This window comes from Erpetoichthys calabaricus, chromosome 3 (genome assembly GCF_900747795.2).
Source record: "Erpetoichthys calabaricus chromosome 3, fErpCal1.3, whole genome shotgun sequence".
In the NCBI taxonomy this organism is placed as follows: Eukaryota; Metazoa; Chordata; class Cladistia; order Polypteriformes; family Polypteridae; genus Erpetoichthys; species Erpetoichthys calabaricus.
The window spans coordinates 186,188,154-186,211,520 of NC_041396.2; the positions used below are offsets into that span (position 1 = coordinate 186,188,154).

Genomic DNA, 23,367 nt, shown 5'->3' on the forward strand with positions numbered 1-23,367 from the left:
TATATTGGACTAACAATGGACTTGTAAAATGAGAACATGTAAGGCCAAATTTTTATGACCTTTATAACTTATATAATACTTACATTTTAAACATTGTTGCTATTAACCTGAAGTGCAATAAATAAGTACAGTACACTACTTTTATTAAAGATAAATGTCTATGTAAAGGCATTTCAGAGGAAGTACAACACTGAAATCAGAGAGAAAACATTGGCATTATAGATATGTAAAAAGTCATTGTTTTACCTGTATTTGATAACTACTAGGCATTTGTCAGTGTGTGGATTTTAAAAATAAATTATGTTGCCATTCTTTTGGAGTGTTTCAAAATCCAAATTAGCAAAATATATAAACCTGTTGTGTAAAACAATGCTTTTTAAAGAACATCTATGTTTATTGGTTCCCAGGGTACTTTGTACACATAATCTCTTAAAGCAAACCAAATGCTTCATCAGTACTTTTACATTCTGGGAAGCCGTCAACATTTGCAATAAGCGAGTGCTAACAGAGGGAGATTTTTCAAATCATCCTTTGTTTCATATAAAACTGGATTACTTCCATGATGCAAAAAGAGCTACTGCTTTTTCAAATGTATTTTGTTGTTTGTTGTTTTTTGTTTCCTTTTTTTCGGTTTAGTATACTTGACATTGTTGATAAATATGTTTCAACAAAGGTCATCTACCTGCATTTGTTCTCTTTCTGAACTACAGTTACTACGATGGCATATCAATTTGCAGCCATGGGCAAATTCAAATCATGCTTTGGAGTATGAAGCAGAACGGTTTCTAAACTACATCACCAATCCACAGGTGGGTGAACTTTTTTTTTTTTTTATACAGCTGAGCCTTGTATAAAAAATCTTAGTGAACATCTTATTGTAAAACATGTAGATCCACAATGATACAGATTAAAAAACGGTCTTCACCTTGGTGAGGATGGTGGAACTCTATAATTCTGAATGTGCATCCTGGTTTATTTTATGTTTCAAAGGGCAAACTCTTTGACTTTTTCCATTATATACTCTCATGCTTTAATAGTGCTGAATACAGACTTGGAACACCCTTTAATTCTTTTTCCATTTACTAAATTTGTCTAATTGTAATAGCTGCAAATATCCATTTGCACATTTCAAAGTACCAGCGCATAAAAATGTAAAAGCAGTCCTAGCTTATTCTTCTTTAACCTGTGTTGTTTTTCTATCTGAAATGTTTCACATAGTTTTAGTTCATTGTTAGAGAAAATAAGCCGTGCTTACTTGGCATCTACCATGATTACAGCATTCCTTCCTCATCTTTTAATCTTTGTTAAAATCTTCCCTGCATTTAATGCAGCATTTTGTCAGTGGACTAAATGGTTTTCCATGTAAGAAGAGGGTGCCTTTCTCTGACATCAAGCAATATCTAAATTATTTCAAATAATAACTTATGCAAGCTGTATATCTTTTAATTATTTACAGTCCCCACTGAAAAAATCATTTGGCATAAAGGATGCATTAGCCTAAATGCATATTGAAGTTTCCCTTGAGAATGTAAAACATTTTAAGTTATCAACTGAAAGACTTATTATTTGATCCCAGCATGGATTTTTTTCAGAATTTTACTTATTTTTGTGTTGTTTTTTTTTTTTAAACTTTAGGCAAGAGTTTTAGACAGCATTGTATTCCTAGGATTATTTTTGTTGAATATTCTCCAATAGACGACATTGATCTATTGGGTGTATAAAAATATATATTTTTTGTTTAATGTACAGCGGCGGTGAAAAAGAGTAAAAAATGTACTGTACACAGACAAGTGCAGTCATTGTAGAGGGAAAGCTGATCTGAACACAGAATCGTCACTACCTCATAACAGAGGAGCTAAATTGTAGACTTGTTTTAATTCTGTAACGCCGCTGCAGGGTGGGGTTTGTTTTGTTTTGGACGTGCTCTGTCTCTTCGTATGTCAGAGGACTGGAACATCGCGAAGTGGGATCTAGCCTCATGTGGGGAGGCAAAATGGGGGGGTGGGGGGATAAAGGGGGGAGAGAAGGAGAGCAGGTTATATCTAATCTATTCTTGTAATTCTTATAATTATAAATATCAATGCAACAATAGGCTAAAATGCAATAACTCATGGGGAATCTTGAAACTAAGATTAAAACTGCCATATTACCAATTAAAACTATAATGACATCAAAAACTCAGAATCAATGTCTCCATGATGGGACAGTTAACTTTGTGAGCTGGAATGTTAAAGGCCTGAATCACGAATTAAAGAGAAAGAAAGTATGCTCTCACCTAACAGGCTTAAACACTAAAATAGTATTTCTACAGGAGACCCACTTACTAACCAAGGATCAGTTCAGATTACAAAAAGACTGGACTGGCCAAATGTTCCATTCTAGCTTTATAAAGAAAACTAGAGGGGTGGGAATTCTCATACATAGAACAGTTCCATTTGTAGCATCAGATGTAGTGTCGGACCCTGAAGGGAGATATGTGATGGTCATGGGCAACTTATATAACAGTAAAATGATTTTGATAAATGTTTATGCACCCAATGTTGATGATAAGGAATTCATGCAAAATCTACTTGCATCCATTCCCAATGTGAACACTCATAAAATTATAATGGCTGGGGATTTTAATTGTGTTTTAAATCCACTCTTAGATAGGACTCCTGTGACAGGGGGGACGACATCTAATACTGCAAAGATAATTACACAGTTTTTGAATGATCACAACTTGTCAGACCCCTGGAGGTTTCTTAACCCAAACTCAAGAACATATTCGTTCTACTCACCAGTGCATTATAGCTACTCAAGAATTGATTATTTTTTTATAGATAATAATTTCCTGCCTACAATTAAATCATGCAAATATGACACAATTGTTATCTCTGACCATGCCCCTCTAGTCTTGGAGCTAAAATCATTAAGCCCCTCACACTCACCTCGTAGATGGCGTCTTAACCCTCTTTTATTGGCAGACGAGAACTGCACAGAATTTATATCCAAATAAATCAGCTTCTTCCTAGAGACAAACACGTCCACAGAGGTCTCTGCAGGAACACTCTGGGAAACTCTAAAGGCCTTCTTAAGAGGACAGATTATTTCATATCTTTCCCACAGAAATAAATTAGAAACCAAGAAAGTGTCAGAGCTAAGAAATGAAATTACTAGAATAGATGAAGAACAAGCCAGGCGTCCAAGTGAAGCTCTTCACAGGAAAAGGCAGGCCCTACATACAGAACTTAACATCTTAACAACTAAAGAAACTGAACAACTTATTTATAAGTGTAGACAGCATTACTATGAACACGGAGAAAAAGCTAATAAGCTTTTAGCTCAACAAATTCATAAACAAGACGTTCACAATGCAATACCAGTAATCACCAACAAGAATGGAGAAGAAATCATCGACCATAATAAAATAATGCACACATTTAGAGATTACTATAAGTCTTTATATTCCACTGAGCCCAAAGAAGACAACACACAATCTAATGCATTTCTGGATAATTCACAAATACCACAAATAGATGCTTTAAGTGCTGAGGAACTGGATAAACCTCTAACGCTAACAGAATTACTAGACGCTATAAAGTCACTACAAAGCGGGAAATCATCAGGCCCTGATGGTTACCCCGTAGAGTTTTATAAGAAATTCTACACTCAGCTAGCTCCACTCTTATTGGCAACATTTACAGAAGCTAGAGACAACCAAATACTACCTCAAACATTTCGACAAGCATTAATCACCGTCTTTCCTAAACAAAATAAGGACTTGTTACAATGTGCATCATATAGACCAATTTCACTCCTGAATAATGATGTTAAGATACTCTCAAAAATCCTAGCTAGAAGGATGGAGAAAGTGCTGCCCTCGGTAATATCACAAGATCAAACTGGATTTATTAAAGGCCGACACCTATCTTCAAATCTCCGACGCTTGTTTAATGTTATATATTCACCAGCAAAATCAAACACCCCAGAGATATTACTATCATTAGACGCAGAAAAGGCATTTGACATGATCGAATGGAATTACCTTTTCACTGCATTGGAGAAATTTGGGTTTGGCCCGAATATTTGTGCTTGGATCAAACTACTGTATACCAATCCAGAAGCTTCAGTTTGTATTAATAACATTTGCTCAGACTACTTTAAACTAGAACGTGGTACCAGACAAGGATGTCCCTTGTCGCCACTGTTGTTTGCAATCGCTATTGAACCACTGGCGGTTCACTGCCGAAATTCTTATCAGATAAAGGGGATTGTCAGAGAAGGACTGGAACAGAAAATTTCTCTATATGCAGATGATATGGTCTTATATATATCAGACCCAGAAAACACTGTCCCCGCTGTTTTAACAGCACTAACAGAATTTCAAAAGATATCTGGTCTTAGAATTAATCTGAATAAAAGTATACTCTTTCCAGTGAATTCACAAGCATATAATATTAGATTAGACACCCTACCTTTTACCATAGCAGATCAGTTTAAATACCTAGGGGTAAATATCACAAGTAAACATAAAGCTCTTTATCAACAAAATTTTGGCGTCTGTATGGAAAAAATTAAGCAAGACTTGCATAGATGGTCAACCCTTCATCTCACTCTAGCCGGAAGAATTAACATTGTTAAGATGAATATCCTTCCTAAACTTCTCTTTTTATTTCAAAACATTTCAATATATATCAATAAATCGTTTTTTAAACAGTTAGATTCAATAATAACCTCATTCATTTGGAACTCAAAACACCCACGTATCCGAAGAGCGACCCTACAAAGACCTCAGGCAGAAGGTGGCATGGCTTTACCTAATTTTCAGTTTTATTACTGGGCAGCAAACATACAAGCCATAAAAACCTGGACACAAATAAATGCACATACACAGGCTTGGTCCGCAATAGAAGTAAAATCCTGTAGTACTTCTTTATACTCCCTGCTCTGCTCTCCAATAAATGAAAGTTATCGCAAATATACTAATAACCCAATTGTGCTTTACTCACTCAGAATATGGAACCAAATTAGAAGGCATTTTAAGATGGAAAATCTTTTATCAGTGGCACCTCTGCAAGAGAAGCACCTCTTTCAACCTTCGCAAGTATATCCAGTTTTTAATACCTGGAAAAGTTTTGGGATTAAAATGCTCAGAGATCTTTATATAGACAACATATTTACATCTTTTGAACAATTACGTTCAAAATTTAACCTCCCAGCTACACATTTCTTTTACTATCTTCAAATTAGAAATTTTGTTAAACAGAAACTGCCCGATTTCCCCCACCTTGCACCCTCCACAATGCTGGAAAAAATACTGCTCAATTCCGAGGAAACAAACACTATTTCCGCAATATATAAAATCTTAATTAGAGTCCCTACCTTTCAAAGATCCAAGAGGGCATTGGGAAGAAGATCTCTTAATCAATATATCAGAAAAGGAGTGGAAGGTAGCAAAGCAGAGAATTCACTCGAGTTCTATATGCGCAAAGCATAGAATTATTCAACTAAAAATTATATACCGAGCTCATCTGTCTCGCTTAAAACTGTCCAAAATATTTCCAGGCCAGGATCCAACCTGCGAGCGCTGCAACCAAGCTCCTGCCTCACTGGGTCACATGTTTTGGGCCTGCACCAAACTAACATCATTTTGGACAAAAATTTTTAAGTGCCTCTCAGACAGCCTTGGTATCACAATCCCTCCTAACCCATTAACAGCTGTGTTCGGTGTTCTTCCAGATGGACTTGAATTGGAGAAGGACAAGCAAACGGTCATTGCACTCACTTCACTTTTAGCACGCAGACTTATTTTGTTAAATTGGAAGAATCCTAATTCTCCTCTTATAAGTCAGTGGGAAACCGATGTCTTATATTATTTGAAATTGGAAAAAATCAAATTTTCAGTTAGAGGATCTGTACAACATTTTTTCAAAACATGGCAGGATTTAATCAATATTATTTTAGAATAAGAGAAATAACTATTATTGCATTTAACTCCCTTCTCCATCTCTTATTTACATAGATATTTACTTCTGCCTTTCTTTTGTTTAATGTTGCCTTATTAAAAAGCCTAAAGCAATTTTCCTTTAGCTAAGCTCTCCTTCTCAGGGGTGGGGTTTGATTAGTCTTCAAATTTGTTGGGTTATAAATTGATCTGTTTGTATGGAATGATTACAATGAAAATTAATAAAATAAAAATATAAAAAAAAAATAAATAAATTGTAGACTCATTTTAACACTTTCAAGGTCCCGTGTCAATACCCTAAATCATTTTTATAACTGTTGCTTATACCAAATGATAATCTGTAATGTTTAATTAGTTTTCTTCCCATGAAAACCCTGTCAAGATCAAGATTAATTTTACATTTTGTATAATTATAAACCACATAAGAGCATGATTTTTCTCATGGTTTCATCTATTTATCATTTTTTTGCCAATTCATGGTGATGAGTACCTATCCAGTCATCACTGAAGGGACACTTGCATAGTCTCCAATTAACCTAACATGCAGGCATTTGGGACATGAGAGAATCACTAAAGTATGTTGAGAAAAACTTAGTCATGAATAAAATGTGCAAACTCCATAAACAATGTGACCCACAGTGATGAGACCTGTATTTTGAGCCCATTCTCCTGAAGCCTTTAGCCCATAAATGAATTTATTAGTACAAAGTTTACACATATTAGTCATTGGCATCAGAGGTAATTGACAAAACTGAATTTCAAGTCAGTGAATCGGCAGGAGACAAAGTACAGGAAAAACGTCATCAGTGAAGTCCTTTAGGGGTCTGTCCTTAGAACCTTTATGTATTAAATATATTTAATGTAATTTTATATACAGTGGAACTTCGGTTCATGACCATAATTCGTTCCAAAACTCTGGTCGTAACCCGATTTGGTCGTGAACCGAAGTAATTTCCCCCATAGGATTGTATGTAAATACAATTAATCCGTTCCAGACCATACGAACTGTATGAAAATATATATACAGTAATCCCTCGCTATATCGCGCTTCGCCTTTCGCGGCTTCACTCCATCGCGGATTTTATATGTAAGCATATTTAACTATATATCGCGGATTTTTCGCTGCTTCGCGGGTTTCTGTGGACAATGGGTCTTTTCATTTCTGGTACATGCTTCCTCAGTTGGTTTGCCCAGTTTATTTCATACAAGGGATGCTATTGGCAGATGGCTGAGAAGCTACCCAGCTTACATTTCTCTTTCTCTTGCGCTGACTTTCTCTGATCCTGACGTAGGGGGATTGAGCAGGGGGGCTGTTCCCACACCTAGACGATACGGACGCTAGTCTAAAAATGCTGAAAGATTATCTTCACGTTGCTATCTTTTGTGCAGCTGCTTCCTGAAACGACATGCTGCACGGTGCTTCGCATACTTAAAAGCTCGAAGGGCACGTATTGATTTTTGCTTGCTTGTTTTTCTCTGTCTCTCTCTCTCTTTCTGTGCTCTTGACGGAGGGGGTGTGAGCTGCCGCCTTCAACAGCTTTGTGCCGCGGTGCTTCGCATACTTAAAAGCCAAACAGCCCTATTGATTTTCCTCTGCCTTTATGACAGTCTCTGCTCCTGACTCCTTTGAAGAGGAAGATATGTTTGCATTCTTTTAATTGTGAGACGGAACTGTCATCTCTGTCTTGTCATGGAGCACAGTTTAAACTTTTGAAAAAGAGACAAATGTTTGTTTGCAGTGTTTGAATAACGTTCCTGTCTCTCTACAACCTCCTGTGTTTCTGCGCAAATCTGTGACCCAAGCATGACAATATAAAAATAACCATATAAACATATGGTTTCTACTTCGCGGATTTTCTTATTTCGCGGGTGGCTCTGGAACGCAACCCCCGCGATGGAGGAGGGATTACTGTATATACATATGTATTTTCATTTTTTCAGAATAAACTTCATTTTCCAAGTGTTCCTCCAGTATATACATATACATATGTATATATGTATATATACATATGTATATATGTATATGTGTATATATACATATGTATATATGTATATGTATATACTGGAGGAACACTTGGAAAATGAAGTTTATTCTGAAAAAGTGAAAATTGCTACACATAGGCAAAAGGAACCTTTTATTGTAAATACAAGCTGGGAGACACCATTTTATAGAATGTGATCTTTGGAATGGATTTAGAGATTTATGTTGATGAAACATTCTCATTGCTTAAGCAATATGAAGTAACAATTACAAAGGCCAATAAAATGTTAGGTTATATTGTTAAAACTGTTGACTATATAACTCATGAGATGTTATGCATAGGTTATTTAATGCACTAGGTAGAATGCATCTGAATTACTGTTTGCAGTTCTGGTACCCACACTATAAGGAATTTACATAACAGTGTCAATGAATGCATTGACTTTGACTATTATATTCTTATTCTTTTTATACCCTTTGGGTTGATCCACCACCCTTGAACTTTTTGTGAATATAACAACTGTCCAGTGTTGTTATACAGGAAGCTGGGAGACACCATTTTATAGAATGTAATCTTTGGAATGGATTTAGAGATTTATGTTGATGAAACATTCTCATTGCTTAAGCCAGGGGTGCCCAACTCCAATCCTGGAGGGCCGCAGTGGCTGCAGGTTTTCATTCTCACCCTTTTCTTAATTAGTGACCTGTTTTTGCTGCCACCACTCGGGTGACGAACAAGCCAGTTTCCCTTCCGGTTAATACGCGCAGATGATTTCCACATGTGTTCAGTCTCTCCCTGTGCATTCCCTGTGCAGCGAGCAAGAAAGAGAGAGTGAGAGCACGAGTGATAGAGCCCAAACAGAAGAAGTAAGTAAACATTTAGTTTACTATTACACTGTGCATTCTATGGTATAATTAACTATTTTTGTGCTTAAAAATCTTTAAAAAAATATATATATTTACATATAGCTCATACGGTCTGGAACGGATTAATTGTATTTACATACAATCCTATGGGAGGGAATTACTTCGAGTCGCGACCAGAGTTTTGGAATGAATTACGGTCGTGATCCGAGGTTCCACTGTGTATGTTTATGTAAATCATTAAACATGCCTTTGTTAACTTTCCCAGTGTATATATGCAAAATTATATAAAATACAGCATAATATAACTGTCAGGAAGGTTAATGGTTGATATGACATAGTGCTTAATGCTGCTTCTTCACAGTTCCAGGAGACTGAAAAATCCTGTTCTGAAGGCTTGGCATTAATGAAAGCAATCTTTACCTTCTTTCTTAACTATTAGGAAAAAAAAGGAATTGGGAATTATTAAAATAACATGTACCTTTTGAGCCTATATTTGTGCATTTTTCATATTGTTTTGCTTTTTTGCTTATAGAAGATAACTGCTATGGTGCTATACTGTACACAAAGTCATGAATCCCAAAGTCTTTTCTGCTGTCAGTTAGTTCTCAAATGTTTATAAGTTTAAATAAGTTTAAAAAGTTTACATCTACTCTTTTCATAATATTGCCAATTTGGCACGTATAATTTTAATTGTCACTTACTTTTTTATTATTATAAAGTAAACTTGTGATGAGATGAAGACTTTTCTGTTAAAATTAGCTTTCTGATACTCCAAAAAATGTGCCCACTGCTCCATTAATAAAAGACACTCCTCTCTCTCTCTCTCTCTCTCTCTCTCTCTCTCTCTCTCTCTCTCTCTCTCTCTCTCTGTCTCTGTGTCATTCTTTGTTGACCCAGGCCTTTCACTCTCACCTGACTTTAGACCATGAGCCAACATATATCTCCATTTAGGTGTTACTTAAAGTCAAAACATGGAATCATGGCTGCAGTTAGAAGCAATTCTACTTTTGCTCCAGGGACATTAGGACTGAACTTCTTCTAGTGGCCTCTAGCATTTCTGAGCTTTTAGTTGTCTGTGAGGGGCTGGCTCCTGACAGTAGCCTTTCTGTTCTTCTTTCAATTATTACAGTAAAAACTTAAGGAGCATGTGCTGCCCTAGAACATTTAGATAGTAAGTGCACTGGCCTCCAGTTAGCCTCACTCCATCTCTCAGTTCTTTTCCCCTCTATCTATCTCTTTCTTGTATTGGAGACCCTACATCTTCCTCTCCCACCCAGAATACATGCAGGACATATCACCCCGGTATCTCCTTTAATTTCAAACTGGCATGTTTGACATTCCTGAATCACTATGTTTCTGTCTCAATTTCTTTTGGAAGTTTCCTTTGTGGCTTTGTGTACGGCAGCCTTTTACCCAGTACCACTTTGCCACTTCTTGTTCCATGTCTTTGCCACAATAAAAATAAATAAATGAAAAAACGGGACTATCACGATTAGCTTTGGTGAAGAATGTTCAGAAAATTAGTAATTTTATAACCTGATGTAAAGCTGATATATGAATTATTGTGGCATGTGGATAGAAACCAAGTGCTCATGATTTTTAGAATTGAACATTTGGCTGAGAACAAATCTTAATCTTAGTGCACTGTTGCCTTTTGTTGTTTAAAATAAAAGATGTCATGGGTGGCTTAGCAGCGCTGGTTAAAATCACTAGATAAAAAAGTAATAAAGGCTGCCTTTGAAAGAAAGGGGTGAGAAGTCAGCCTTGAAAAAATGTGGAATGAAAGGAAGCTCTGCTAGGTCTCAGCCCCAGGCAGAATTCGCTGACCCGTTGAGGATTTTCATTCATACCAACATGATGTGCCAACAGGTGGGACAGTCCCTTTGACCTGCTTGGTTTCAGGCTCTGCTGCTTTAGAGTATCATCAAACAAAACACTGCTGTTTTTTGTACTTTTTGTCATTTTTTGAGCCTGGCTTTGCAACCCTTTTGGCTACTTTTCTAGTAGAGATGTAAAAAGTAACGATGGGCAGATTGTTGGAATAATGAATGAATACTGCCTTTTAGAGGCACCTGATCCCCAATTTTGTTTCTTGGTTAGGTCCTTTATGTGTGGAGTTTGCATGTTCTTCCTGTCTTCCCATTGTTTTTTTTTTTCCAAAAAGCAATAACTTGCTGCCAGTTTAAATGGTGACAGTGTTGGCAGTGTAAGTTAGTGAGGGTTTATGTGTGTCTGTTTGAATGCACATTGTGATGGACCAGGCTGTTTCATGCAAAATGCCCATTACTGCCATTGACCCTGTACTGTAAAAAGCAGGTTAAAAATAAATAGGTATTGAAGGAGAATGTTTTACATTAACAAAGTTTTCCTTAAGGGAAAGTGTAGATTCTTCTTTACAAAGGTCATGCTCTGGAGTTCAGCATGTTTAAGAGAATTATGTATCCAGGACAGACTGATACAACAAATAAGTGTCCCTTACAAAAAGTTATACAGTAATCCCTCCTCCATCGCGGGGGTTGCGTTCCAGAGCCACCCGCGAAATAAGAAAATCCGCGAAGTAGAAACCATATGTTTATATGGTTATTTTTATATTGTCATGCTTGGGTCATAGATTTGCGCAGAAACACAGGAGGTTGTAGAGAGACAGGAACGTTATTCAAACACTGCAAACAAACATTTGTCTCTTTTTCAAAAGTTTAAACTGTGCTCCATGACAAGACAGAGATGACAGTTCCATCTCACAATTAAAAGAATGCAAACATATCTTCCTCTTCAAAGGAGTTGTTGTCAGGAGCAGTGACTGTCACAGAGATAGAGAAAAGCAAACAGATCAATAGGGCTGTTTTTCTTTTAAGTATGTGAAACACCGCGGCACAAAGCTGTTGAAGGCGGCAGCACACACCCCCTTGTTTTTCAATCAAAAATCAATACATGCCCTTCGAGCTTTTAAGTATGCGAAGCTCCGTGCAGCATGTCGTTTCAGGAAGCAGCTGCACAAAAGATCACAACGTGAAGATAATCTTTCAGCATTTTTAGACGAGCGTCCGTATCGTCTAGGTGTGCAAACAGCCCCCCTGCTCAATCCCCCTACGTCAGGATCAGAGAAAATCAGCGCAAAAGAAAGAGAAAAGTAAGCCGGGTAGCTTCTCAGCCATCTGCCAATAAGCGTCCCTTGTATGAAATCAACTGGGCAAACCAACTGAGGAAGCATGTACCAGAAATTAAAAGACCCATTGTCCGCAGAAACCCGCGAAGCAGCGAAAAATCCGCGATATATATTTAAATATGCTTACATATAAAATCCGCGATGGAGTGAAGCCGCGAAAGGCGAAGCGCGATATAGCGAGGGATTACTGTATACTGATTAATCTGAATGGCCAATAATTATAAATTCTCATTTAATATTGTCTCAGTTCAGCCTGAAACCTGCTAAAGTAGGTCTTGTTGGGACGTTGTTATAAATAAAGGAACTTTTATTTAGTAAAAATCCCTTTTATATTTTATAAATATATATATATATATATATATATATATATATATATATATATATATATATATACTAGCAAAATAACCGCGCTTCGCAGCGGAGAAGTAGTGTGTTAAAGAGGTTATGAAAAAGTAAAGGAAACATTTTAAAAATAACGTAACATGATTGTCAATGTAATTGTGTTGTCATTGTTATGAGTGTTGCTGTCATATATATATACATATACACATATACACACACACATACACACATATAGAGATATATTATATATACATATACACATATATTTTTTATATATATATTTTTTATATATATATATATATATATATATATATATATATATATATATATATATATATATATATATATATATACACACATACATACATACATACATACATATACACACATAGATGCACTTACAATAACATAGAAATCAATATAAACAACATTAACATCATTATCATATGAGAATATGAAGTAATATATAAGAAGCACATTTCATATAAATATAAATTATTAAACAGTAAAATCTTCTTGTATAATTTGCTACCGTGGCTTTTCGTTGGTCTGTCCAGGATTTTAAATCACCTGTAGCTTGCAAACCGTTTCACCTATTCACTTGAAATGTGGTACACATATAATACGTCACGTCCGCTATCCGCTTTATGGGTGATGATTGTATTACTCTTTTTATGTTTATTTTATTTTAGAATCAACTCCTATCTGCGCACACCAGGGTGGCCGTGGGCAGATGCGTATGGTGTATTCACTCCATGTTATCGTGCATTGCGCTGTCACTGGTATTTTGATAAAAGAATTTGAACAATATATAAGAAGCGTATAAATTATTAAACAGTAAAACATTAACATTTAAGAAGTAAAGTTACATTGAGTACTACTGCAGTGCCTTCGGGTATACCTAATTTTTTCTTTGCCCATTACATGCTTAAATGTATACATTTTTTGGTGTACCTACCCGAGAACACGCGACATATAACCGACCGTGGGAGAAGCATGGATTTTAAACACGCGTTGAGTTCATCTGCTGGTCTCCCTCGTGGAATAACTGGTAATGTTTGACTAAAATCTACAGCGAGTAAAACGACATTACCTTTTTTTTTTTTTACGATCTCTGAGATCTTGCTTTTTTCGGATCAAGGCTTCATAAGCTCTTTTATGTTCCATGGTGTACTTAATAAGTACTAATTATCCCAAACCATCATCTTTGAATGTTGCAAGACTTTCGCCTTGTATGTAGATCGGGGGTAATTACATTCATTGCATTCCTAGTCTGAATCACAATCTGATTGTATGGGTGGTTACCTGGCACTGTAGGGTTGCCACCCGTCCTTTAAAATACGGAATCGTGCCGCGTTTGAGAATGAAATTGCGCGTCCCGTTTTGAATCAATACTCGACGGGATTTATCCCGTATTTTTTTTATCATTTTTTTTTTAAAGCAGCGTCTCATGCAAATCATCCCACACGCATTTTATGAAGATGCCTCCTTTCCTACTTTTGATTGGGTAATACTTGATGTCATCGTTAGTTTGATTGGTGTTTTTAACTGTCCAGTGAGGAGGGCGTGTCTTTTAAGTACAGTCTGCAAAGTGTTGGCACTGAGATGTGGCGTCAGCGCCATAGTTGAAGCCCCTAACGTTGTGGTCAGCAAGTCGGCTAACATCCGCCATGTGCCGTCTTTCAGTTGCGAGAAGCAGATCATAGAATGGTTGAAACTGTTGCCCCTAACGTTGCGCCACGGCGTGTGGTTCGTTTATACCTCCTGTGTTCTCATTAAACTTTTATCTCGCGAATATGTTATTGCAATCCTCAGCGGGAGCGTTTCTATAAACTTAATTTAAACTTACGTTTTACACCGTGCTTTCTTTCCCTTATGAACATGCTTGTATACTTAACTCGCTCCGTTCTCAATTGTTTAATTAATTTTTTGCTCTTAGCTGTTCGCGGCTCTTCCTCCATTTCCCCCTACTTCGTTCTTTTATCTCGCGAATATGTTATTGCAATCCTTAACGGGAGCGTTTCAATAAACTGATTGAAAATAGTTTTGCATTTACCTTTTTAGTAAAAGGCGAGCTTTTAAGCCTGAGAAATCAGCCCGTAAATGCACACGTTTAATTGCACATGTGTTAATATGTATGGTTAAACAGTATTAAAAGACAGTGAACAACGTCAGTTACCTTTGTTCCCGCGTTTGATAAAAGGTGAGCTTTTAAGCCTGAGAAATCACCCCGTAAATGCACACGTTTAATTGCACATGTGTTAATATGTATGCTTACACAGTATTAAAAGACAGTCAAAAATTAACGTCATTTACCTTCGTTCCCGCGTGTGACTCGTGCTGTAAATCTCTTCCTTGTTTTTAGTTCACGTGATTACGTAGGAGGCGTGATGACGCGATACGTGACTCCGCCTCCTCCATTACAGTGTATGGACAAAAAATATGTTTCAGTTATGACCATTACGCTTTGAATTTCGAAATGAAACCTGCCTAACTTTTGTAAGTAAGCTGTAAGGAATGAGCCTGCCAAATTTCAGCCTTCCACCTACACGGGAAGTTGGAGAATTAGTGATGAGTGAGTCAGTGAGTCAGTCAGTCAGTCAGTGAGGGCTTTGCCTTTTATTATTATAGATATATATACACATGTATAATGTACTATATGTATGTATGTACATATATGTATGTACAGTATGTATGTGTATGTATGTGTGTATATATATGTATGTACAGTATGTATGTACAGTGGGGCAAAAAAGTATTTAGTCAGCCACCAATTGTGCAAGTTCTCCCACTTAAAAAGATGAGAGAGGCCTGTAATTTTCATCATAGGTATACCTCAACTATGAGAGACAAAATGAGAAAAAAAATCCAGAAAATCACATTGTCTGATTTTTAAAGAATTTATTTGCAAATTATGGTGGAAAATAAGTATTTGGTCACCTACAAACAAGCAAGATTTCTGGCTCTCACAGACCTGTAACTTCTTCTGTAAGAGGCTCCTCTGTCCTCTACTCGTTACCTGTATTAATGGCACCTGTTTGAACTCGTTATCAATATAAAAGACACCTGTCCACAACCTCAAACAGTCACACTCCAAACTCCACTATGGCCAAGACCAAAGAGCTGTCAAAGGACACCAGAAACACAATTGTAGACCTGCACCAGGCTGGGAAGACTGAATCTGCAATAGGTAAGCAGCTTGGTGTGAAGAAATCAACTGTGGGAGCAATTATTAGAAAATGGAAGACATACAAGACCACTGATAATCTCCCTCGATCTGGGGCTCCATGCACGATCTCACCCCGTGGGGTCAAAATGATCACAAGAACGGTGAGCAAAAATCCCAGAACCACACGGGGGGACCTAGTGAATGACCTGCAGAGAGCTGGGACCAAAGTAACAAAGGCTACCATCAGTAACACACTAGGCCGCCAGGGACTGAAATCATGCAGTGACAGACGTGTCCCCCTGCTTAAGCCAGTACATGTGCAAGCCCGTCTGAAGTTTGCTAGAGAGCATTTGGATGTTCCAGAAGAGGATTGGGAGAATGTCATATGGTCAGATGAAACCAAAATAGAACTTTTTGGTAAAAACTCTACTCGTCATATTTGGAGGAGAAAGAATGCTGGGTTGCATACAAAGAACACCATACCTACTGTAAAGCATGGGGGTGGAAACATCATGCTTTGGGGCTGTTTTTCTGCAAAGGGACCAGGACGACTGATCCGTGTAAAGGAAAGAATGAATAGGGCCATGTATCGTCAGATTTTGAGTGAAAACCTCCTTCCATCAGCAAGGGCATTGAAGATGAAACGTGGCTGGGTCTTTCAGCATGACAATGATCCCAAACACACCGCCCGGGTAATGAAGGTGTGGCTTCATAAGAAGCATTTCAAGGTCCTGGAGTGGCCTAGCCAGTCTCCAGATCTCAACCCCATAGAAAATCTTTGGAGGGAGTTGAAAGTCCGTGTTGCCCAGCGACAGCCCCAAACCATCACTGCTCTAGAGGAGATCTGCATGGAGGAATGGGCCAAAATACCAGCAACAGTGTGTAAAAACCTTGTGAAGACTTACAGAAAATGTTTGACCTCTGTCATTGCTCTCTTCCTTGCTGGGCTTACATATGGCTGATTTGTCAAGCGATATGCTTCCCGCACTGTGCTTCGCATACTTAAAAGATCAAACAACACGTATTGATTTTTGATTGTTTGCTTTTCTCTTTCTCTCTCTCTCTTTCTCTGACATTCTCTGCTCCTGATGGAGGAGGTGTGAGCAGGGGGGCTGTTTGCACCCCTAGACGATACGGACGCTCGTCTAAAAATGCTGAAAGATTACCTTCACGTTGCTCCCTTCTGTGCAGCTGATTTGTCAAGCGACATGCTTCCCGCACGGTGCTTCGCATACTTAAAAGCTCGAAGGGCACGTATTGATTTTTGATTGTTTTTCTCTCTCTGACATTCTCTGCTCCTGACGCTCACTCCTTTGAAGAGGAAGATATGTTTGCATTCTTTGAATTGTGAGACGGAACTGTCATCTCTGTCTTGTCATGGAGCACAGTTTAAACTTTTGAAAAAGAGACAAATGTTTGTTTGCAGTGTTTGAATAAAGTTCATGTCTCTCTACAACCTCCTGTGTTTCTGTGCAAATCTGTGACCCAAGCATGACAATATAAAAATAACCGTATAAACATATGGTTTCTGCTTCGCGGATTTTCACCTTTTGCTCGAGGGTCTGGAACGCAACCCCCGCGATAGAGGAGGGATTATATATGTATATATGTATATGTATATGTGTGTGTGTGTATGTATGTATGTATGTATGTATGTATGTATGTATGTATGTATGTATGTATGTATGTATGTATGTATTGTGGTAACCAGCCTCGACACAGACAGGCAGACACCTATGGTTCAAATACACACACAGCGTTTATTGTACATTATCCAACTATTTACAACACTGCACACAACCCAGTGCCCCTGCATCACACACCCTTAGTCCAGGCCTCTTCAATAATCCGCCTTCCTTTACCGCCTCCACTCCTCTCCTCCAAGCTCTGTCCTCTTCCACCCAACTCCAGAGACTTGTAGATCATCTAATTCGTGTTGCCATCAGGGAAAAGTAGTGTTTCTACACAATGAGGAGGTGTATCCACAAGAATGAAAGGATTTGATGTTTGGGGAAAGTGAAATCCACAAACAATCAGTCAGTCATTTCACAACCCGCTATGCCCAAATACAGTGGTACCTTGAGATACGAGTTTAATTCATTCCGTGACCGAGCTCGTAAGTCAAAATGCTTGTATCTCAAATCAATTTTTACCATTGAAATTAATTGACATGAGATTAATTCGTGCCAGCCCCCAAAAAACCACCCCAATTTTTGTTAAATTTTTTCAACATAAGAAAATTGTATTTATAATGACCAAATATTGCATACAAACAAAATAAAACCTAATACATAAAAGAGAATCTCAAGAAATAAACAGATGTTGGTGAAGCTGATTAGCGTATTGCAATGTTTTTTCTTTCACTTTCGCTTAACTTAATTTTGTTCTTCACTAGTTTTTTTTCTTTTTTGCCACGCTTTCCTCACTTTCATTCTCAAGGTGTTTCAATAGAAACCTATCCAAGAAGATTTGTTTAGTCCTACCCTTTAGAATGTTTCTGAAATGAGTTAGGCAAGTGTCATTAAATAATGCCGCTGCACGATCAGTTGCAACTTTTTCAGGGTGTTTCTTTTCTTTAAAGTTCGAAACTTTTTCCCACATTGCAAACACTTCCTTTATCTCACATACATACATACATACATACATTCATATATTCAACAAACCTTCCATGATGAATAAAAAATTTGGACGGCGTTTTCCCTCGCCCGGACACTGGTCACCGGGGCCCCCTTCTGGAACCAGGCCTGGAGGTGGGGCTCGATGGCGAGCGCCTGGTGGCCGGGCTTACACCCATGGCGCTCAGCCGGGCACAGCCCGAAGAGGCAACGTAGGTCCCCCTTCCCATGGGCTCACCACCTATGGGCGGGGCCAAGGAGGTTGGGTGCAGTGTGAGTTGGGTAGTGGCCTAAGGCGGGGACCTTGGCGATCCGATCCTCGGCTACAGAAGCTGGCTCTTGGGACGTGGAATGTCACCTCTCTGAAGGGGAAGGAGCCTGAGCTATAGTGTGTGAGGTTGAGAGGTTCCGGCTAGATATAGTCGGACTCGCCTTGACGCACAGCTTGGACTCTGGAACCAATCTCCTTGAGAGGGGCTGGACTCTCTACCACTCTGGATTTGCCCCTGGTGAGAAGCGCCGAGTGGGTGAGGGCATACTTATTGTCCTCCGATTTGGAGCCTGTACATTGGGGTTTACCCCGGTGGACGAGAGGGTAGCCTCCCTCCGCCTTCGGGTAGGAGGACGGGTTCTAACTGTTGTTTGTGCGTATGCACCGAACAGCAGTTTGGAGTACCCACCCTTTTTGGAGTCCCTGGAGGCGGTGCTAGAGGGCATACCTTCTGGGGACTCCCTCGTACTGCTGGGAGACTTCAATGCTCACGTGGGCAATGACAGTGAGACCTGGAAGGGCGTGATTGGGAGGAATGCCCCCCCCCCCCCAATCTGAACCCGAGTGGTGTTTTGTTATTGGACTTCTGTGCTCGTCACAGATTGTCCATAACGAACACCATGTTCAAGCATAGGGTTGTTCATATATGCACTTGGCACCAGGACACCTTAGGCCTCAGTTCGATGATCGACTTTGTAGTCGTGTCATCGGACTTGCGGCCACATATCTTGGACACTCTGGTGAAGAGAGGGGCGGAGCTGTCAACTGATCACCACCTGGTGGTGAGTTGGCTTCGATGGTGGGGGAGGATGCTGGTCAGGCCTGGTAGGCCCAAACGTGTTGTGAGGGTCTGCTGGGAACGTCTGGGAGAGCCCCCTGTCAGAAGTAGCTTCAACTCTCACCTCCGGTAGAACTTCGACCATGTCCCGAGGGAGGTGGGGGACATTGAATCTGAATGGGCCATGTTCCGTGCCTCTATTGTTGAGGCAGCTGACCAGAGCTGTGGCCATAAGGTAGTCGGTGCCTGTCGTGGTGGCAATCCCTGAACCCATTGGTGGACACCGGCGGTGAGGGATGCTGTCAAGCTGAAGAAGGAGTCCTACCGGACCCTTTTGTCCTGTGGGGACTCTGGAGGCAGCTGATAGGTACCGGCAGGCCAAGCGGAATGTGGCTTCGGTGGTTGCTGAGGCAAAAAACTCGGGCATGGGAGGAGTTTGGGGGAGGCCATGGAGAACGACTTTCGGACGGCTTCGAGGAGATTCTGGTCCACCATCCGGTGTCTCAGGAGGGGGAAGCAGTGCAGTGTCAACACTGTGTATGGTGGGGATGGTGCGCTGCTGACCTCGACTCAGGACGTTGTGGGTCGGTGGGGGGAGTACTTCGAAGACCTCATCAATCCCACTAACATGCCTTCCAATGAGGAAACAGAGCCTGGGGACTCGGAGGTGGGCTCCCCCATCTCTGGGACTGAGATCACCGAGGTGGTCAAAAAACTCCTTGGTGGCAGGGTCCGGGGGTGGATGAGATACGCTCGGAGTTCCTCAAGGCTCTGGATGTTATAGGGCTGTCTTGGTTGACACGTCTTTGCAATATCGCATGGACATCGGGGACAGTGCCTCTGGATTGGCAGACCGGGGTGGTGGTCCCCCTCTTTAAGAAGGGGGACCGGAGGGTGTGTTCCAACTACAGAGGGATCACACTCCTGAGCCTCCCTGGAAAAGTCTATTCGGGGATTTGGGAGACGAGGGTCCGTCAGATAATCGAACCTCGGATTCAGGAGGAACAGTGTGGTTTTCCTCCTGGTCGTGGAACAGTGGACCAGCTGTACACCCTTAGCAGGGTCCTAGAGGGTGCATGGGAGTTCGCCCCAACCAGTCTACATGTGGTTTGTGGATTTGGAAAAGGCGTTCGACCGTGTCCCTCGGGGAATCCTGTGGGGGGTGCTCCGGGAGTATGGGGTACCGGACCCCCTGATAAGAGCTGTTCGGTCCCTGTACGATCAGTGTCAGAGCTTGGTCCGCATTGCCGGCAGTAAGTCGAACCCGTTTCCAGTGAGAGTTGGACTCTGCCAGGGCTGCCCTTTGTCACCAATTTTGTTCATAACTTTTATGGACAAAATTTCTAGGCGCAGCCAGGGTGATGAGGGGGTCCGGTTTGGTGGACTCAGGATTGAGTCACTGCTTTTTACAGATGATGTTGTCCTGTTTGCTTCATCAGACCGTGATCTTCAGCTCTCTCTCAATCGGTTCGCAGCTGAGTGTGAAGCGGCTGGGATGGGAATCAGCATCTCCAAATCCGAGACCATGGTCCTCAGCCGGAAAAGAGTGGAGAGCCCTCTCAGGGTTGGGAGCGAGATCCTGCCTCAAGTGGAGGAGTTCAAGTATCTGTGGATCTTGTTCACGAGTGAGGGAAGAATGGAGCATGAGATCGACAGGCAGATCAGTGTGGCGTCCGCAGTGATGCGGGCTCTGCATCGGTCTGTCGTGGTGAAAAAGTAGCTGAGCCGTAAGCTAAAGCTCTCAATTTACCGGTCGATCTATGTTCCTACTCTCACCTATGGTCATGAGCTGTGGGTAGTGACCGAAAGAACGAGATCGCGAATACAAGCGGCTGAAATGAGTTTTCTCCGCAGGGTGTCTGGGCTCACCCTTAAAGATAGGGTGAGAAGCTCAGTCATTTGGGAGGAGCTCAGAGTAGAGCCGCTGCTCCTCCGCATTGAGATGAGTCAGATGAGGTGGCTCGGGCATCTGATCAGGATGCCTCTCGGACTCCTCCCTGGTGAGGTGTTCTGGGCACGTCCAACCGGGAGGAGGCCCCGGGGAACACCCAGTGACCCGCTGGAGGGACTATGTCTCCCGGCTGGCCTGGGAACGCCTCGGGATTCTCCCGGAAGAGCTAGAAGAAGTGGCCGGGGAGAGGGAAGTCTGGGTATCTCTGCTCAAGCTGCTGCCCCCGCGACCCGACCTTCGATAAGCGGAAGAGGATGGATGGATGGATGGATATATATATATATATAATATATATGGATATTGTGATGGATGGCCGGCAAGAGTTTCCGGCCCTCACCCCCAGGCCGCCAGGAGGAGCTCTCCCGACAGCATGGACGTGCCCTGAAGTCCAGCTCATGGACTTTGTAGTTTTTATACACAGCCCTGCTGGATGCCTTGGGGACCACCGGGAGTCGCTGTAGGGAGGCTCTTGGACTCGTATGTGTCCTATAACCTGGAAGTACGTCCTGGTCACGTGAACAGGAGAAATGATGTACTTCCAGGTTGAAGAAAAGGACTTTTACCCTGACCCGGAAGTAATAAGGACTTGTGGACTGTTGGGCAGAAACACCTCCGGGTCAGGGGGTATAAAAGGACTCTGGGAAAGCCCAGACACTGAGCTGAGCTGGGAGGTAGGGTGGCGAAGTGTCTGGGAGAGGAGGATTGGTATTTGTAATTGGTTTATTGATTTATATGAGTAGTGTGGAGTGGAGGGTGCTTTGTGCACGTAATTATTGTACAATAAATAATAATTGTACTTTTACCTGGTGTCTGATGTGGTACCTGAGGGTTCAAGAGGTCGATACAAGCCTCTACTGCTACAATATATAATATATATGGATATATAATATATACAAATATATACATACATACATACATAACCTCCTCCGCGATACTGATCTCCTGCAGAACCTCCGTATGTTGCCGTGTCTGTAGTTCCGTCAACTCCTCAGTCGTCAGTTCCTCTGAATGTGCGGCGACAAGCTCTTTGATGGCTCGTTTTTTCAAATTTTGGCTCGTAACTCAATGCAAAAAATTGAGCTAGTGATGGCTCGTATCTTAAAAAACTTGTACGTTGGGGCACTCGTACCTCAAGGTACCACTGTACAGGGTCACTGGGGTCTGCTGGAGCTAATCCCAAACCCCAGGCAGGGTGCCAGTCCACCACAGAATCCACAAACACTACAGGCAAAATATACGAGTCTGCAATAATCTTTTTGCCTTCACATCATTCAATGCTCAAAACGTAGATTTACACAATAATGGACCATACGCTATGAGAAGTTGTGGTCCTGCAACAGTTAAAGCAACGACAAGTTTAATTTTGAAGAAACCTCAATTCGGTCAGGTGTATATTTATGATCATGGAGTAGTGATGCAAATTTTAACAGGCAAAAAGAAAGGTAATGTAGTATATATTCCGTGAATAACATTAGACACCAAAGGAGACCTTGATATGCCATTCGTATTAAAATGTTTACAGTTTCCTGTGAGAATAGCTTTTGCTATAACAATTAACAAATCACAGGGACAAACATTCGGAAAGTCAGATTTTTTATTAGAGAAAAAGAAACAATATTCTTTCACGGGCAGTTATACGTTGCGTTGTCACGATGTAAGTCCAAAAACAGAATCAAAATTCAATGTGATCTTGAAGAAAAGGTAATTCCAAATATTGTTTTTACTGAAGTTTTTAAGTGAAAGTGCAAATAATGAAATTGAAACAATTCCAAAGAAAAAAACAAGTTTTTAAAATTGTATATCCGATTAACCAAACACGGGGGTTGGCGAGTGAAGTGAGCAGGGGGCGGAGCCCCCAGTGTATGTTCACCAGCAACCACCCGGTATCTCATAAACGGAGCTGTGTTAAAACTCTGTTCAGAAGAGTCCACACCCATTGTAATGTGAAGGAAACAAAAATGAATGAGAGACGCTATCTCTTCCATCTTTTCACTTCAAACGGATACTCAAAAACATTAATTAATCGGAGCTTACACAAAAGACGCCAAAAAACTCCGCAAACAATTGAATTGAATCAGAACCCCCACCCTACCTGGCACTCACTCCCTTATCACCACAAGGTGTCTGAAGGTACAGCGCGCATCCTGGCCAAGTCAGGCGTCAGAATAGCACACAAACCCACTAACAATCTGCACACGGTCCTGTTTAATGCTAAAAACAAGAAATCGATAGCAGAAACGCGAAACGCAGTTTATGGCATTCCATGCAGTTCTTGCTCAA

The 23,367-nt window shown here is 40.5% G+C and overlaps 1 protein-coding gene across 1 annotated transcript in view; it reads left to right on the plus strand.

The window, feature by feature from the left end:
• Nucleotides 1–23,367, plus strand: part of mettl24 (methyltransferase like 24) — a 323,303-nt gene that overhangs the window by 122,067 nt on the left and 177,869 nt on the right. The window contains exon 2 of the mRNA XM_028797600.2: nt 711–809. Coding sequence (XP_028653433.1) covers nt 711–809 — 99 coding nt within the window. The remainder of the gene's footprint in view (nt 1–710; nt 810–23,367) is intronic.